Source organism: Dipodomys spectabilis, unplaced genomic scaffold (genome assembly GCF_019054845.1).
Source record: "Dipodomys spectabilis isolate Male_0828 unplaced genomic scaffold, ASM1905484v1 ptg000069l, whole genome shotgun sequence".
In the NCBI taxonomy this organism is placed as follows: Eukaryota; Metazoa; Chordata; class Mammalia; order Rodentia; family Heteromyidae; genus Dipodomys; species Dipodomys spectabilis.
In genome coordinates this window covers 9243994-9263534 of record NW_024870746.1, presented here as the reverse complement: position 1 = coordinate 9263534, position 19541 = coordinate 9243994, and the positions used below count along the sequence as shown (strand labels likewise).

Below are 19541 nucleotides of genomic sequence, written 5' to 3'. Positions count from 1 at the left end.
CAAGCTCAGAGTTCAAGCCCCACAACCAACAACAAAAAAAATGGACTCTTAACAACACTCAAAAGGCCAGAACAGAAGTATTGAGTTTGAAGCCAGTCTGGATTATACCAAAAAAATCCACTGCCCTAAACTTATATCTTTGGCAATTAAGTAAATGATAGGACTGTTTACTGAAACAGAAACCCTGAATTTTTGGGATGGAGGCATGGCTCAGTGATGGAATACCTTCCTAACAAGTGTAGACTCTGCACTCAAACCTGCTGAAAATAGAAGTAAACAGAACAAGTCTCATGGGGACTTCTCTGCTTGGGCTGGCTTTCAACCTAGATCCTCTGATCTCAGCCTCCTGAGTAGCTAGGATTACAGGTGTGAGCCACTGGCAACCAGCTTTTCCTACTTTTACCTACTCCATTCTCTAGGGTCATAATATATTCTATCTCATATACCCTTTTTTCATCTTAAAAACCAATAATCACTATACCTCTCATCTAGTTCTACTGCTGAAAAAGCCTTCTGACTAGTCTTAACTGGCCTTAAACTCTAATCCACTCACCTCAGAAGAACCAGTACAAAATCTTAAGATCCTCCCTACTCTGTTCCCTAAAACTTCCAAACCTCAGTCTATGCTAAATATACCTTATTTTGTAAATCTCCAGTCTTATCCTGTGCCCCAGGTACTCTATTTTCCATTCTATTTTACCTAGATGTCATTTTTACTCATTGTTCAGGTCTTGAATACTACTATTCTCTAGTTCCAACAGAGGTATATGCTTTCCTGTATCCTATACTTCTTCCTAACAAAAATCTTGTCACCGTCACTGTACCATTGTTTATCTACCACTAGCACCTACCTTAGAAGATGGCACACAGTTGAAATTGAGTAATTTTTCCAAGCATATGTATATTCTCCAGCACAACTATTGCCCCGCATCTATAAATCAAACAAATAAGACCAAAGGAATGGCCTGGTGCCTAGTACCTGGTGCCTCATGTAATGGAGTTGGAATGCATTGCCATTTTTGAAGACCTTCAGGCAATAAGGGCAGAGCAAATGCCGGGTATCTTCATGGATCATCCGAAAATGGACATCTACCTCAGAGTAGAGGGAGGAGCGATATTGACACACCTGAGTTACAGAGGAGGAAACATAAGGCTAAGAGTGAACAACTGAGATCTAAAAAAAAAAGTAACAAAAAACTGTAAATAGGAAAAAGTTTTCCTAAACGCATAAAATTATTTTTTCCGACTTTGTAATGCAAGTCTGTATCTGTGGTAAGCTCAGGTGTGACTTAAGATAAAAACTGTGATGATAGAAAAACATTACTACAATCTATATTTAATAACTAAGGGAAAAAAATTCTCTGTATGTCTTCAAAAGTCCAAGAAAACAACTCACCCTCCCTCCTTCCCTGTCTATTTATCTACCTATCTACCTACCTACCTATGGATGTTCTCTTGGGAATATTTTACTGTGATTATTATACGTTTTTCTCCAACATGGAATGTTAAAGATAAAAATTACATGTTATTTTTCCTATTCTTCAGAGGTCTAAGACTGAGCATGTGCAGCAAGTATTTAGAAATATTCCTTAAGAATTATTTGCATTCACACAAACTTGAGCTTTCATCTTACCCCAGTTAGATTGACCACTATCAAGAATTCAAACAACCACAAATGGAGGTGGGGATGTGGGGAAAAAGGACTCCTAGTACACTGTACAACCACTATGGAAGGCAGTTTAGAGGTTCCTCCAAAAACTAAACATAGAACTTCCCTATGATCCAGCCATACCACTGTTGGGCATCTACCCAGAATGGTACAAGTCAGGATACTCTATAGATACTTGCACATCCCATGGTCATTGCTGCACTACTGACAACAGCCACGTTATGGGACACAGCCCAGATGCCCTGGAGTAGATGAGTGAATCAAAAAAATGTGGTAGTTATACACAATGGAATTTTGCACAGACATGAAAGAATAAGATAATGTCATTTGCAAGTAGATGGACCTAGAACAAATTATGTTTAAGTGAGGCAAGTCAAGCTGAGAGAGACAAATGGCACAAGTTTTATCTCATATGCAGAAGCTAGATCTAAATTATAACTGGATGTGATAACTTATACATGACTCCAGGCATTCACACACACACACACACAGTCAGACCAAAGGAGGATACCAGTAGGGGAGGAATCTCAAAGGCGTAACATCCCCCAAACACTTAAAATATTATTTATTGAAACAAGTTCCAGGAAATGGAAACATGGGTTATTTATGCTGTTGTTGGTGGTGGTGTTATATGTGCTTTTCCCCCCCTTCTTTTTTTTTTTTTTTTTGGTTGGCGGGGAGGTGGGGGGGGGGGGCGGTGGAAGGTCAATGGGAGGAGCACAGAAACAGATGAAGAAAGGGTGAACAAATGCAATCATGATATTCATTATACATTATGCGGAAAATGAACTATGCAACTTGTGGGTAGCGATGGGAGGAGGAAACTGGGGGAAAGTGAAGGAAGGGGTGACATTGTCCAAAAGAGAAATGTATATATTAGCTGAATTGTGAATGGTAACCTCTATGTACACCATCTTAATAACAAAAACACACACATATACATATATATTTATTTATTTTATTTTATTATTGGTTGTGGGCTTGGGCGCTGTCCCTGAGCTTTTTTGCTCAAGGCTAGTGCTCTACCATTTTGAGCTACAGCACCACTTCTGGTTTTCTGGGGGTTAACTGGAGATAGAGGTCTCAAAGACTTTCCTGCCTGAGCTGGCTTTGAACCGTGATCCTCTCTCAGCCTCCTGAGTAGCTAGGATGACAAGGCGTGAGCCATCAGAGCTATATTTTTTCTTTTGAAAAAGGATTATTTGCTTTCAGCCTGAGAGCAAACTGGCTAAAACTAGAGGGAGAAAAAGGCAATACCTGACAAACATAAGGCATCTCTCCAGGCTTGTGAGTATCCTTCATATGCTGGAGAAACAGTGGTTCACTTTCAAATGCCCACTCACAGATCTTGCATTTGGCTGTAAGAATAAGAATCAATAAATTGACCTTAAAGTAAAACCAAAGTCCTCCTGATCTGTTTCCTTCATTTTCAACAGTCAATAGATCATTTTCCCTCTAGTCTTTCTTTAAATCAATTCCTTTTGCCTCAGCATTTGAATTGCTTATAACTAACCTTTCTCTAGCTCTGACTTCTTACCACAGCTTCACTCTAGATTTTGAACTATTTACATTTAATTTAAACATTCTATTTTCAATTCTAACTTAATTCATATTCTATTGCTTCCCATTTCCCCTCTCCTCACTTTATCTTTTTCTACCTTTTAACTCTAGATTGTCTCAGACTCTATAGCCATTTTCTGTTATCATTATTTCAAAATGATCTAGGAATTGTTATTTATCTATTACTATAGACAAAAATGTCATAAAAATCCCTATGACTTCCTAATGCTAAGCAACTGACTTTCAATATCTGTAGAATCTCCAATAAATCTACACAGTATATCCATTCTTTACACACTATTTCTTTTTCTTTTGGTCATGGGGCTTGAACTCAAGAGCTTGGGCTGGTACTCTAGCACTTTAAGCCACGGCACTACTTCTGGTTTTCTGGTAGTTAATCAGTAAATTTAAATTAAAAAATTCAGACTTTCCTGCCCAGATGGCTTTGAACTGTGATCCTCAGATCTCAGCCTCCTGAGTAGTTAGGATTATAGGCATGAACCACTGGCACATGGGTGATGCATGAATTCTTTTAAAAACTAACTACATGTTTCATTCCTATCCTTAAAGACAATGATTTTGTGAATAATAAAACAAGTATCTATTGAACATCTGAGTACAAGTAAGAATTTGCTCTCAAAAGACTTAGCAATTAGAATAGATGGTCTTTGTTACCCTATCCTGCATTAACACATTCAAGATAATTTAAAATTTGTCAAGTATATTAAAAAATCATAATTTTGGTTAAAATTTTAATTGTGTCATATTATAAAGTATGATCCCACCCAAAAATATCTATTTTTATTTCTTTGCTTACATAATTATGTTCAAGTTTTTGCAAATATGAAATTGTAGACTTAAAATTTTAAGCACTGACTGGACAATGACCAATTCCTTCACCCAGTAAAAAAATAAGTGATGGGCTGGGAATGTGGCTTAGTGGAAGTGTGCTTGCCTAGCATGCATGAAGCCCTGGGTTCAATTCCTCAGTACCACATAAACAGAAAAAGCTGGAAGTATCACCGTGGCTCAAGTGGTAGAGTGCTAACCTTTAGTGAAAGAAGTCAGGGATAGTGCTCAAGCCCCAGGACTGGAAAAAATAAAATAATGAAGCCAGGCGCTGGTGAATCATGCCTATAAACCTAGTTACTCAGGAGGCTGAGATCTAAGGATTGTGGTTCCAAGCCAGCCCAGACAGGAAAGCCTGTGAGACTTTTATCTCCAATTAACCACCAAATAGCCAGAAGTGGAGCTGTGGCTCAAGTGGTAGAACACTAGCTTGAGCAAAAAAGGCTCAGGAACAGCATCTAGGCTTTGAGTTCAAGCTCCATCTCGGAGGGTGGGGATGGGGGTGGGGGGCATTGAAGAGGGGGGAAGTGATGTTGAAATAATCCTTTAAGGATAATTGTTTAAGAAGAAAAAGTTGTTAATTTGGGACAACAAACAAGGCTCAGAAAACTCAGACATCCTCTCAAATTACATGCAAAAGAGGAAAATATCTAAATTTCCAGAAGAGTTCCAGATTTTGTGCTTCTTCTCAAAGAAACCTGATTGCACACCCATTTAAAATTACTGCTCAGAGGATTGTTAGGTGCTACAAGGACAGAGATAAATAAGAAATCCTGCCTTGAGGGATGAGGAAAGGCTGTGAGATATACAACTTGAATCTTTAGAAAATGGGATTGCAAAACAGGAAACAAGAGAAGCAGGAGAAAACACATGTAGGTAGAGAAGTACATGTCCGAGAAAGTTAACGGGAAGCATCACAATACTTTCTTCTTTTCTTATCTCTCAATTTGCTTATCTCTTTTAAATTAGTTCTCTCTTTTTTTTCTAGAACACTTTTAAGCGTTAATGCCTGTCTGTCCCAGCCTTTCTTACTTTTCTTCCTTGGACAAACAAACTCATTCAATCTCAGTGGCTTTTCCTACACAATTGCATGATTATGTCATAGTCATCATACAATACCAATAATAAAAGGTTAATGCAGGAATGGGAATGAGGAAACAGATGACACTGTACAAAAGGAAATGTACTTATTACCTGACACATGTAAATGTAACCCCTCTGTTAATCAACTCTATTATAACAGTAAATAAATTTTAAAAAAGGTTAAGGTGTTTGTGTATGTGTGCCTCGCGCATGCTGGCCCATGGGCTCAAACTCAGGACCTTGTATTCTTCTTTATTAACTTTACACCTTAAGGCTAATGCTCTACCACTTGAGCCACATCTCCAATTCTGCTATTTTACTTGTTAGCTGGACATAAGAGCCTCCTAGATTTGTTTGCCTTGGCTGGCTTTGAACCACCATCCTCATATCTTAGTCTCCCAAGTAGCTAGGATTACAGGCGTGAGCCACCAATGTTAGGCCACTTAATGTAATTTTTAATGCACAAATACTACTCAGAGATTGACACATATTATCTCATACCTAAAACATTACTGAGAGGAACCCAAATTATCAGAATTTAAGAGATCTGCTAATCTGACACAAAATTCCACATGGACGTATGAAATGATTAAAGACTGGCTCCTAGAGGCTATGGAGCACTTGTCCTTTTCAGCACATTAGCACAGGGGTCACCTTTACCTCAACTCCTACAACAGTCTCCTACTTTGAGAAAACAAGCATAACTATGACATCTTCTCCAAATTATGGAAGAATAAATCTGTATTCCTAAAGTTTACCAACCTCACCATTCCATGGTTTTCCAGATTGTCATCAACTAGTTCCCCCTCTTAAATCTACCCACATAGGCTGGGACCTAGTGGTGCCAGCCAGGGCAGGAAAGTCCATGAGACTCTTATCTCCAATTAACCACCAGAAAACCAGAACTGGCAATGTGGCTCAAAGTGGTAAAGTACTAGCCTTGATCAAGAGCTCAGGGACAGTACCCAAGCCCTGATCAAGCCCTACAACCGACCCCCCCCAGAAAAAAACCAAAATCTATCCACATCAGCTCCTCTTGCTGGCAGCTGAACATGATTAATTCCCCTACAGCATACATCCCTCAATCTTACCTCTTCCTCATTTCTTCTTTCCACCAACAGATTTTTTTTTTTTTTTTGTCATCAGTCATGCAGCTTGAACTCTGGTCCTGGGCACTGTCCCTCAGCTTTTCAGCTCAGGGAGAGCATTCTACCATTTGAGTCACAACACCACTTTGGTTTTCTGGTGGTTTATTAGAGATAAGAGTATCACAGGGCTGGGACGGTAGCTCAGTGGTAGAGCGCTTGCCTTGCATGCTTGAAGTCCTGGGTTCAATTCCTTAGCACCACATAAGCAGAAAAAAAAAGCCGGAAGTGGCGCTGTGACTCAAGTGGTAGAGTGCTAACAGCGCCCAAGCCCAGAGTTCAGGTCCCACGATCGGACCAAAAAAAAAAAAAAAAAAAAAAAAGAGTATCACAGACTTTCCTGCCTGGGCTGGCTTTGAACCATGGTCCTCATATCTAGCCTCCTGAGTAGGTAGGATTACAGGTGTGGGCCACCGGTGCCTGGCTCCAGATTTTTTTTAAAAGATTGGAAGTCTAACCCAAGCTGGGTGCTCATGAATCACATCTGTAATCCTAGCTACTCAGGAGGCTGAGAGCTGAGGTTCTCAGTTCAAAGCCAGCCGGGAAAGGAAACTCTGTGAGACTCTTATCTCCAATTAACTACTCAAAAAAGCTGGAAGAGGTGCTGTGGCTCAAGTGGAAGAGCACTAGCCTTGATCAAAAAAGTTCAGGGACAGTGCCCTGGCCCAAAGTTCAAGCCCCAGGACCAACATACACATGAATAGATCTAGTATTATTAGATGAAATGTAACATATGTAAGGCCCTCGGTTTGATACCTAGTGGAACTGGTTCAAATGATAGAACGTTAGCCTTGAGCCAAAACACTGAGTGACAGTGCCCAGGCCCTGAGTTTAAGCCCCAGGTTTGGCACCAAAAACAAAAAAATAACCACCAACAAACAAACAAACCCAAGGGTGAAACAGATTGGAGTATAGTATGAATGTGTGGAGATGTAACAGTGAAATTCTCTCCCTTTTACAATATAAGCCAACAACAAAATAATATAACAAAAAAAAATACCCAACAACAAAAAATTAAAACTATGAAAGAACCAAGAGTCACATACTTAAAGCATGCCTATAATTCTAGGTACTCAAGAGGCTGATATCTGAGCATCATGGTTCTAGCCCAGGAAGACAAATCCTCAAGATTCTTATCTCTGATTAACAAGGAAAAATCAAGAAGTGGAGATGTAGCTCAAGAAGTCAAGTGGAAGACCATGAGTTCAAACCCAGTACTAAAACAAACAAACAAAGGAGTTACAATGACATCCAAGAATAAAATTGATACCTACTAAGGAAAGGTATTTATCTCCTTAGGTTGACAAGTTATTAAATAGTGGATAAGAACAGATTCTGCATAAGAAACTAGAACACTTAAAAGTCAGGGACAAGAGAGTAGGAAGTCAAGAGAGAGAAAAAATATCCAAGCAGCCTGCACTTTTTTTCACAAGGAAAAATGTGCCTTTTCTATGTGGAACCCATATATAAGTGAAACAAGAACCTACCCGCCTCTGGGCATATAAGCAATCAGTGGCAGAGCATTTGCCTAGAATGTGCAAGACCTTGGTTTGATCCCCAACATTGGAGGGTGGGAGAGGAAATAAGTGTTTTTGATCTGGGAGGTTTGAGTGCATTATTCTATTTTTATATCCACATCATTGATAGAGAGTAATTTTGAGTCCTAAACTAGACCAAATTGACTCTCCTGGATCACTCTATATTGTCATGATAACTGATTTCAATATTTATTCTACTGCAGAATGATTAATCCAAAGTTTCACTAGACAATAGGGAAGCTACCAGCAACATATGGTTACTGAACACTTGAAATGTAATAAAGATACTCAGGAGGCTGAGATCTTAGGATCGTGGTTCAAAGCCAGCCGAGGCAGAAGAGCTGAAGAGCTCAGGGACAGCGCCCAGACTGAGTTCAAACAAACAAACCAACAAAAAAAAACCTTTTTCATCAGAATCTGTAGGAGACAGAGGCAGAGTAGGGTTTGCAGTGGAGGGGGGAGTACCAGCAGAAGTGGGTTGGGCTAATAGGGATGTGTGAATGAGAATGAATATAGTCAAAGATTTTAGCCTGTCAAAAAGTAGAACAATAAAACCTGTTAAGTTGTTTTAAGAAGGGTAAGAGAATGACTATGATTAATTGGGATATATGTGTGGAACTGTAACATAAAGCCATCCCTTGTACAACTAAAAATCTTGTCACTTTATCAGAATCCTTATTACTAAAATAGGATGACATCAGGACAAATACAGGGCTACAATAAATATTATACATCTAGTTCAAAAGTCGCTAAAAGGTCCAGGTGCTGGTGGCTTATGACTGTAATCCTACCTACTTAAGAGACTGAGATCTGAGGATCTCAGATCTGAGGCAGGAAAGTCCATCAGACTCTTAGCTCCAAAAAACTACTCAGAAAAATCTAGAAGTAGCACCGTGCCTCAAGTGGTAGAACAATAGCCTTGAGCAAAAGCACCTCAGGGACAGTGCGCAGGTCCAGAGTTCAAGCAGAAAAAAGAAAAAGAAAAAAGAGAAAAGACTTGCAACATACAGAGGAAAAAAGTGATTTGTGTGTTTAGATAATTCTGTATTCAATGCAGTGCCTGGAACTAACACAGAAACCCTGTCATAAGCCAGAGACAAAACATTAAGAAACAGCAAGGCAGAGAATTTCTGGGTTTAAAGCCTGCTCTATTTCTCAATCTCTCATAACTGATGTTTAATGCATTATTTGTCTTTATGCTTTAAAGGTGTAGCTCAGGCTGGTCTTGAACTCGTGATCCTCCTGTCTCATCCTCCTTGTTGAATACCAACATGCGCCACCATGCTTTAGATCACACAGTTTCCAACCACCCAAAAGCTTTTCTTACTAATTTCCATTGGTACAAATATTTTCTATATTTAGACTCTAAAAGTTTAACTACCACTTTTTGTGAAACCTGTCGAAAAGATCTTTTCCTTGGGGCTGGGAAGGTGGTTCAGGGGTAGAGCACTTGCCTTGCATGCATGAGGCCCTAGGTTCGATTCCTCAGCACCACATAAGCAAAAAGAAAAAAGCCGGAAGTGGCGCTGTGGCTCAAGTGGTAGAGCGCTAGCCTTGAGCTGAAGAGCTGAGGGACAGCGCCCAGGCCCAGAGTTCAGGCCCCACGACTGGACCCAAAAAAAAAAAAAAAAGATCTTTTCCAGTCTCTAAATTATCTCATTTATGACTGATAGGATATATGTTCATAATATATTATCTTGTTCTTATAAGCTGTAATTACAACTTACATAATTTTTACCTTTTGTTGAAAAGGTAAATTCCTTAAAGGACATTAAAAATATTCTGAAGATCAGGTTAAAATTCTTACAATAACATCTGAATAGAAATGTAAGTGTCTGTGTGTGTGCCTGTGCCAATTTTAGGGCTTGAATATAGGGGTCTGGGCACTGTTCCTTGGCTTTTTTCCCCCATCCCCCTCAAGGCTGGAATTCTACCACTTGAGCCACAGCTCCATTTCTGGCTTTTTGGTGATTAATTAGAGAACAGAGTCACACAGACTTTTCTGCCCCAACTAGCTTCAAACTGTGATCTTCAGACATCAGCCACCTGAGTAGTTAGAAGGGACTACTGAAGTGGTTGGTCCTACCTGGGGCTTCTGGGGCTTGCATTCAGCCTGGGCACTATCCCTGAGCTTTTGTGCTCAAGGCTAGCACTCTACCACTTGAGCCACAGCTCCACTTCCAGCTTTTTTGGTGATTTAATTGGAAATAAGAATCTCAAAGACTTTTCTGCCTGGGGGGGGAACTGTGTTCCTCAAATCCCAGCCTCCTGAAAACTAGGATTAAAGGCATGAGCCACCAGCGCCTGCCTGAAATGTATTTTCTTTTCTGTGAGATATAGTGTAGCTAACACTCCAACCCATCACACATTTCACTCTAAAGTACTGTTTTAATGGGCAAGTCCTTTAAATCAGCCTTGCAAGAATGGAGGGTAAGTGAAGTTAAAAGATGGCTACAAACACTGTTACTTCATATAAGTAAATATAAGGCTCTCCTCTAGTACCATTCAATGATTGATGACCAAAACAGATTCCCCTGGGGTTTAAATTTCCAAACTTACTAGTAGATTCATAGGGACTATGAACGTTTTCCAAGTGGCACTGGAGCTGGAAGGGAGTGGAAAACTGGCGATAACAATGTTGGCAGATAGTATGACCATCCACCTCACCATTCTGCTGATCGAGTTCTACATGGTGTTTCATATGGTTCATAAATCTGTAGCAGAGAGCAGAAAGTACAGAAAACAACATCAGCAGCCTTTGAGAAATACAATGATAGAACCATGAACAACCTTTAGTCTAGTTCTCGCTCCCCAACTTCCTCTATTTTGGACAGACCTTTCCTGATCCTAGAAAAGTAGCAGGTTCTCGAAACTGAAAGTTCTATGGAAGGAGATGCATTGTTTTTTGTTTTTTACTTTATACAAAGTTACTACAATATCTTCCCCTTTCTATAGTATTACTTATTTATTGATTCCCTAAAACCACCAAGCAAGACTGCATTACAGGACCTTTTTCCGAAAACAAAAGCTGATGTAACTAAACAATTTAGTTTTTCTTTTGTGAAAGCTAATCTGCGAACACTTACCGAATGTTGTTTTTTAGCCTTTTGGTACAATGTGGGCATCGGAAAGATGTGGCAACCTTAGGAAAGCTTGTGAGCTGGGCTACTTTCCCACCATCCCGTCCATAATAGAAATCATCTACTAGCATAATGAGCTTGGTCTGGACAGCATCACCAACATTTTCATTTGGCTCTGGTACTTTGGTAGGTGGTGACAGAGCAGGAATAGGTGTAGAAGAGGGTGTGGAAGTAATAGGAGCTGTCTTCTCAGGGGATGAAGGCTTTGCAGCTGATGGGACGCTGGGTTCTGAATCCAGGGACTTTCCTTTCTTCTGGTATTCAACCATTTCTGGGCAACAGTACTATAAAGAAAGATGAGGTGTGGTCATTCTAATTATCCTCTGACCAAGGATGTGGGCAACTTGGTAACACTTTTGTTACTGTAAGTGGTAAGATTTTGCTTCTCTATCTTTTCTTTTCTTTTTTGGAGACCAGGGTCCTGTTACCCAGGCTAGCCTTTTTGTTTTTTTGGTCAGTCCATGAGGCTTGAATTCTGGGCCTGGGCGCTGCCCCTCAGCTCTTTAGCTCAAGGCGAGCGTTCTACCACTTGAGCTACAGCGCCACTTCCGGTTTTCTGATGGTTTATTGGGAGATAAGGCCACCAGTGTCCGGCTGGCTGGCCTTTTTGGATCAAGCAATTCTACTTCAGCTTCCTGATGAGCTGTGAGTATAAACTCACATCAGCACCCAGTATTTAAGATACTCTTATTAAGTGTTCATCCTTCAGTTTTCTGTTTCCAGATCTCACTCCTTCCAGTGTACATCCAGAGCCATATAAACTCTGAGCATCAAAACTTATAGTTCTTTATCCTGCCTGCCTTAGATCACTTAGCCTGTCACTAGTATCATTTGACTCTAAGCTCTCTTTGCCTTTAGTGAAAAGGTTAGAACACAGGAAGTAGTCAACAGTTTCTAATTGACTCAATTATATAAATAATAGAAACGGTCAATGTTTTTACTCTTAACTAAGAATGCAGTTTGTCTTCTTGGGCAGTTTCAAGAATCTACCATGTTAAGAAAATAAAGTTAGCCAAGGCAATGGTGGCTCATGCCTATAATCCTAGCTACTCAAGAGGCTGAGATCTGAGGATCACTGTGCAAAGCGAGCCCGGGCAGGAAAGTACATGAGACTCTTATCTCCAATAAACCACCAGAAAACCAGAAGTGATGCTGTGGCTCAAAAGGTAGAGTGCTTGCCTCCTTGAGCTGAAGAGCTGAGGGACAGTGCCTATCTATGCCCAAGGGCAAGCCTTATGATCAACCAAAAAAAAAAAAAAAAAAGAGAGAGAAGTTTTATACACACACACACAAATATATATTAGTCCTATTGAAGGTAAATGTATCCTATTACATTCCCATTAACAGATTGAGAGAGAGAATAATTCTTTAAAAAGTTTTCAGGTTAGTTTAGAACCCCTGCTTTTCAGGTTCTCAACAGAAAAGGAGGTATACAGCAGTAACTACTTAAGCTAGATCTTATCATGGGCAGGTATCACTTACACACATGTGACCTCTCAAAGCTTCAGTAACACGGAATTGAGCATTACACCGTGGACATATTTTCCGTCCACCATCCTGGAGGTCGAATACTGGAATGGAAGAGGTCACTGGAAAAAATGAGAATTAGTTAAGATTAATATGATAACAGATAGCACCAAATACTCTTGAGAGGAATATCCAAGAGTAAGCAAGCATGAGAAAACATTGTATTTAAGGCATTCTTTTTACTATTCTAATTCTAGGCCAAAAGATTGGCAAACTAGAGCCAAGTGACCAAATTCAGCCCAACTACCAGTTTCTGTTTGGTCTAACAGCTAAGAATCATTTTTCATCATTTCTGTAATTTACAGTATTTAATTTGCAGTATTACACTACATTATTAAGTAACTTTTTTTGATTATCACTTAACTAACTTATTTTGGTTTCTGAGACAGAGTCAAACTATAGAATATAGGCTTGCCTTGAACTCAAAATCCTCTCTTGCCTTAGACTGTGGAGTACTGGTATTATAGGTATGTACCATTTTCTTTTTTAAAATCATGATAAATAAGTAAAATATATGTGTGTGTATAAAACAGTATTACAATCTTAACTATTTAAGTGTATGCTTTAGTTGTATCAAGTACATTTACACTGTTGTACAATTTCCAGAACTCTTCAACTTACACTGAAACTCTTTTTTTTTTTTTGGGTCCGATCATGGGGCCTGAACTCTGGACCTGGGCGCTGTCCCTCAGCTCTTCAGCTCAAGGCTAGTGCCCTACTACTTGAGCCACAGCACCACTTCCCAGCTTTTTTCTTTTTGCTTATGTGGTGCTGAAGAATCGAACCCAGGGCCTCAGGCATGCAGGGCAAGCGCTCTACCACTGAGCCGCCTTCCCAGCCCCTGAAACTCTTTTAATTGTATTTTTTTGTCTTCTTTTTTGGTACTGGGGATCAAACGCAGTACCAAATACTTGTGAGCCAAGTGTTTTGCCACTGATCTACACCTCAGCCCCTGAAACTTTTTTTTTTTTTGGTTGTGGGGCCTGGGCGCTGTCCCTCAGCTCTTCAGCTCAATCAAGGCTAGCATTCTCCCACTTGAGCCACAGCGCCACTTCCAGCTTTTTCTTTTTTTTTAAAATACATATTTTTTTATTGTAAAGATACTGTATAAAGGGGTTATAGTTAACATGAGTAAGGTAATAGTACATTTCCTATCGAGTATTGTTACCTACCTCCTTTGTTTTTCCCTTATCATCTCTTCCCTTCTCACCTCCCCAACTCCTCCCTCCCCCACTAAAAAACTCCCCGAATAAATACCAGGAAGTGGAAAGATGTTTTGAGGGGGTAGGCAAAGGGGGGGAAAGCACATGAATAGAAGGAGGAAGGGTTAGCAAATACAGCCATTATATTCAATGTACATTATGTGAAAATTGAACTATTTGAGGGTAAATACAGGAGGGGGGAAATGGGATAGAATGAAGGAAGGGGTTGACAATAAACACTGTACTTATATCATGACTTATGGAATTGTAACCCCTCTGTACAACTACTTACTAATAAGACAAAATAAATTAATAAATAACTCCTTGGCAATCCTAGCTACTTAAGAGGTGGAGACTGGAGAATCAAGTTTCAAAGAATAATTGTATAGAAAAGTCTGTGAGAGCTGGGCACCGGTGGCTCACGCCTATAATCCTAACTACTCAGGAGGCTGAGATCTGAGGATTGTGTTTCAAAGCCAGCCCAGGCAGGAAAGTCTGTGAGACTATCTCCAATAAACCACTCAGAAAACCAGAAGTGGTGCTGTGGCTCAAGTAGTAGAGCACTAACGAGCTAAAATGCTGAAGGACAGTGCCCAGGCCCAGAGTTCAAGCCCCACGACCAACCAAAAGAAAAAAAAAAAGACTGTGAGACTCCATCTCTACTAATGGCTAGACACAATGATTCATGACTATTATTGTAGTAACAAGGGAAACACAAATAGAAGACAGAAGTTTATGCAGGTCCTCTACATAAAGTGCTACTATATCTTGAAAACAACCAGTATACAAAGGGGCCCTCAGAGTGGCTCAAGTGGTAGAGTGCTTGCTTAGCATGTGTGAGACCCTGAATTAAAACCCTAATACTACCCAACCAGACTAACTCCCTTTCTCCTTGGCTAACAATCAATTTTTTCTGTCTTCCATGATCTTACTTCTCCTCTAGATAACTAATGTAAGTGGAATTACACAGCATTTGTTCTTTTGTGGTTGGCTTATCTCACTCAGTACAATGTCCTAAGTTTCTTTCCATGTTGTCTCATATATCAGAAGAACACTCTTTTTAAATGTGAGAATGTACCATTATATATACATATACACTTGTATATATAAACATCATATTTTCTGTCATCCATTCATCACTTTATGGATACTTGACTTACTTTCACCTTTCAGTTATTGTAAATAATATAGCTATGAGTCTGGGTGTAGAAATACCAGTTTAAGTTCCCTTTTGGTTCTGGACATATACCCAGAAGTGGAATTCCCAAAGTAAAAATTGTGTGCGCGTGCACACGCACACATGCTGGTCTGGGAAACTGAACTCTGGAACTGGACTCTGTCCCTGAGTTTTTGTGCTCATGGCTGGCACTCTACCACTTAAGCCACAGCTCTGCTTTCAGCTTTTTGTGGTTAACTGGAGATGTCTCATGGACTATCCAGCCTGGGCTGGCTTTGAACTGCAATCCTCAAATCGCAGCCTCCTAAGTGGCTAGGATTAGAGGTATGAGCCACGAGCACCTTGTCAAATGCTTTTTAATATTTTTTTTTGGCCAGTCCTGGGGCTTGAGCTCAGAGCCTGGGTGCTTGTCCCTGCTTCTTTGGCTCAAGAGCACTCTACCACTTGAGTCACAGAACTACTTCAGGCTCTGTTTATGTGGTGCTGAGCAATCAAATCCAGGGCTTCATGTATGCTAGGCAAGCACTCTACCAATAAGCCACATTCCCAGTCCCTTTTTAAAATTTCTTTGAGGAACCAACATACTGTTTTCCATAGTGGCTATATCACTTTATTGCCAACAGAACACAAAGATTCCACTTTCCCCACTTCAATTCTTTTTTTTTTTTTTCCTTTTCTTTTTTACTGTTCTGGTACTAGGGCTTGAATTAAAAGGACTGGTGCTGTCCCTTAGCTTTTTTGCTGAAAGCTGGCGCTCTATCTCTTAAGCCATAGCTGTACTTCCACCTTTTGGCTAGTTAATTTGAAATAAGTGTCTTGTGGACTTTCTTGCCTGAACTGGCTTTGAACCGCAATCTCAAACCTCCTGGCAGTTAGAATTATAGGCATGAGCTATTAGCACTTGGCTGTATTCTGTATTCTTGGTATCATACAGGGTATGATACTGTATCTCAATGTAGGTCTGTTTTTCTTTTTTTGTTGGTCATGGGGCCTGAACTCTGGGCCTGGGCGCTGTCCCTCAGCTCTTCAGCTCAAGGCTAGTGCTCTACCACTTGAGCCATAGCACTACTTCTGGCTTTTTCTGCTTATGTGGTGCTGAGGAATTGAACCAGGGACTCATGCATGCAAGGCAAGCACTGAGCACCTTCCCAGTCCTTCAATGTAGTGGTTTTTTTTTCTTTTTTTTGTCATTCATGGGTCTTGAACTCTGGGCTTGGGCGCTGTCCTTGCACTCTTCAGCTCAAGGTGAGTGCTCTACCGCTTGAGCCACAGCACCCACTCCCAGTTTTCTAGTGGCTTTTTGGAGATAAGAGTCTCACGGACTTTCCTGCCCGAGCTGACTTTGGACAGCGATCCTCAGATCTCAGCCTCCTGAGTAGCTAGGATAACAGGCCTGAACCACCGGCGCCTGGCTCTGTGAGACTCATATCTCCAATAAACCACTAGATAACCAGAAGTGGCGCTGTGGCTCAAGCGGTAGAGTGCTTGCCTTGAGCTGAAGAGCGCAGGGACAGCACCCAAGCTCAGAGTTCAAGCCCCATGACCGACCAAAAAAAAAAAAAAAAAAAAGCTGAAGAAAGAAATCTAAAACAACATCAGGAAATGGAAAGACTTCCCCTGTTCACGGGTAGAATTCATGGTAGATAGAATTAGTATCATGAAAATGGCCACACTGCCAAAGGTAATCTACAAACTTAACCCAATCCCCATCAAAATCCCAATGGTGTTTTTGTCACAAAGAAAGAGAAAATAATCCAAAAATTCATATGGAACAACAAAAAGACCTCGAATAGGCAAAACAACTTTGGGAGGGGGGGGAGCAGGGAAGCATCACAATTCTAGACTTCAAGCTCTATTACAGAGCTATGATGACAAAAATGGTTTGGTAGTGGCACAAAAACAGGTCTAGTAATTAACAGAAAAGACTAGAAGACCCAGAAATAAAGCCATACAGTTACAGTTATCTGATATTTGACAAGGGAACCAAATGTGTATGGTGAATAAAAGAGAGCCTCTTCAATAATTGGTGTTGGGATAACTGGACATTCATATGTAAAAAACTATAATTGTATGCCTATTTGTCACCATGCACCAAATTCAACTCAAAGTAGATCAAAAACCTCAAGTCAGACCTGAAACATCAGAAAGTATTATAAAATGGAGGAGAAAAATTAGAGCTTAAACAGGCATAGGCTGTGTCCCAAGGACACAGCAAATAGGAGACTTGACAAATGGATGTACATCAAAATAAAAAGTTTCTGTACCATTGCAACAATGAGATGTACAAGACATTATGTCAAAAAACAAACTTTACAACTTTGGTGGGGGGGTGGCGGGGGGGGGGGGGGGGTGGCGGGGGGGAGGGGAGGGAAGGGATGGGAAGGGGAAACAAAGGAGGCAACAATGCTTGATAAGAAATGTACTCATTACCTTGCCCATATAATTGTAACTCCTCTGTACAGTATTTTCACAATTAAAAAAGAAAAGTTTCTGTACAGGGGCTGGGAAGGTAGCTCACTGATAGAGTGCTTGCCTTGCATGCATGAGGCCCTGGGTTCAATTCTTCAGTACCATATAAGCAGAAAAAGGTGGAAGTGGTGCTGTGGCTCAAGTGGTAGAATGCTAGCCTTGAGCTGAAGAGCTGAGGAACAGCGCCTAGGCACAGAGTTTAGGCCCCACAACTGACCAAAAAAAAAAAAAAAAGTTTCTGTACAGCAAAAGATCTAATTACTAAACTAGAAAGACTGCCAACAGACTGAGAAGATATTTACCTGCAATATATCCAACAGAGGCTTAATATAAAAATATACAATGAGCTAAAAAAAAAAAAATAGGTTCCCCCCCCCCAAACTAATATACCAATCAATAAATGGGCAAAGGAGCTAAAAGGAGACTTCTAAGAAGCAAGAATACCAAATGACATAAGAGAAGCGTTCAACATCCTTGGCCATAAAGGAAATGCAAACAAACAACTTTGAGATTCCATCTCACCTCAGATTCGCCAACATAAAAAACTGGAACAACAAATGGTGGCAGGGATGGGGGAAAAAGGAATCTAACTGCATTGGTGAGAATGTAAACCACTCTGCAGGTTCCTCAAAACACTAAAAACATGGAACTTCCCTATGACCCACTTACACCACTCTTGGGGCTATCTATCTAGAGTATTATAAGCCACGATCCAGTAAAGACACTTGCACACCCACGTTCACTGCTACACTGTTCACAATAGTCAGGTTATGGGAACAGCCCAAATGCCCTACAATAGATGAGTGGATCCAAAAATGTGGTACATACACACAATGTAATTTTATTCATCCATTAGAAAGAATACTATGTCATGTGCAGGGAAATGGATGTACCTAGAACAAATTACGTTAAGTAAGGTAAGCCAAGCTCAGAGAGACAAAGGGCACATGTGGAAGCTAGATCTAAAATATAATTGGACGTGGGAACCTAGACAGGACTCTAGGCATTCACACATAGTCAGACTAACGGAAGATACTCTTAAGGAAAGTAACCAAAGAACTCTTCTAAACATTTGAAATACTATTTATTGAAATGAATTCCAGGAAATGGAAACTTTTTTTTTGTGGTGGTAGTGGTAACAGTTGGTGGTGTTTGTTTTGGGGGTTTTTTCTTTGGGAGAGGGGGCAAAAAGGGCCCAGAAAGGGAGAGAGGAAGGGTAAACAATCAGTATATACTATGAACTAAGCAACTTCTAGGCAGGGACAAGAGGGGGAAACTGGGAAGAAAGTAAAGGAAGGGGGTGACACTGTCCAAAAAAGAAATATATTCATTATCCGAATTGTAAAATGGTACCCCTATGTCTAACACCTTACTAATAATAAAATTATATTTAAAAAAACAAAAACAAAAACGAAAGAACAAAAAGGCTTCAATACTCCAGGTCTCAGCCTCCTAAGTAGCTAGGATTACTGGTGTAGGGCAGTGGCACTTGACAACAGTACTTTTTTTTAGTGCCAGTCCTGGAGCTTGAAACTCAGGGCCTAGCACCGTCACAGAGCTTTGGTCAAGGCTGGCATTCTACTACTTGAACTTCAACTCCCATTTCTGGCTTTTTTTTTTTTTTTGGTTAGTTGTGAGGCTTTAACTCAGGGCCTGGGCATTGTCCCTAAGCCATTTTGCTCAGAGCTATGGCTCTACCACTTTGAGCTACAGTTCTACCTCCAGTGTTCTAGTGGGTATTTGGAGGCAAGAGTCTCACAGACTCCCACCTGGTCTGGCTTTGATCTGGATCCTCTTGAATAGCTAGGATTACAGGCGTGAGAACACTGGTACCTAGCTGATAGTATTTTTTTTTTTTTTTTTTTTGGTCTGTTGTGGGGTTTGAAATCTGGGCCTGGCCGCTATCCCCCAACTCTTCAGCTCAAGGCTGTGGCTCTACCACTTGAGCCACAGCACCACTTCCAGTTTTCTGGTGGTTTATTAGATAGAGTTTCATGGACTTTCCTGCCTAGGCTGGCTTTGAATGGTGATCCTCAGATCTCAGCCTCATGAGTAGCTAGGATTACAGGTGTGAGCCACCAGAGCCCAGCAACAGTATTCTTTAATGCACAAAAGTTTAAAATTTTTATGTCAGTTTGGTAATTTTTATTTTCTTGCCTGTGCTTCTGATAACCAAGAGACA

General features: G+C 40.4%; 1 protein-coding gene across 6 annotated transcripts in view; it reads right to left on the bottom strand.

Annotated features, from left to right (window-relative positions):
• The window catches only part of Pogz (pogo transposable element derived with ZNF domain), a 57665-nt gene that overhangs the window by 9277 nt on the left and 28847 nt on the right, over positions 1-19541 (bottom strand). For all 6 annotated transcript variants that reach the window (XM_042681709.1, XM_042681712.1, XM_042681714.1 and 3 more), the window contains 5 exons: positions 12467-12573; positions 10931-11268; positions 10404-10558; positions 2927-3027; positions 980-1126 (listed from right to left, as the gene is read on the bottom strand). In XM_042681709.1, the coding sequence (XP_042537643.1) occupies positions 980-1126; positions 2927-3027; positions 10404-10558; positions 10931-11268; positions 12467-12573 (848 nt within the window). The remainder of the gene's footprint in view (positions 1-979; positions 1127-2926; positions 3028-10403; positions 10559-10930; positions 11269-12466; positions 12574-19541) is intronic.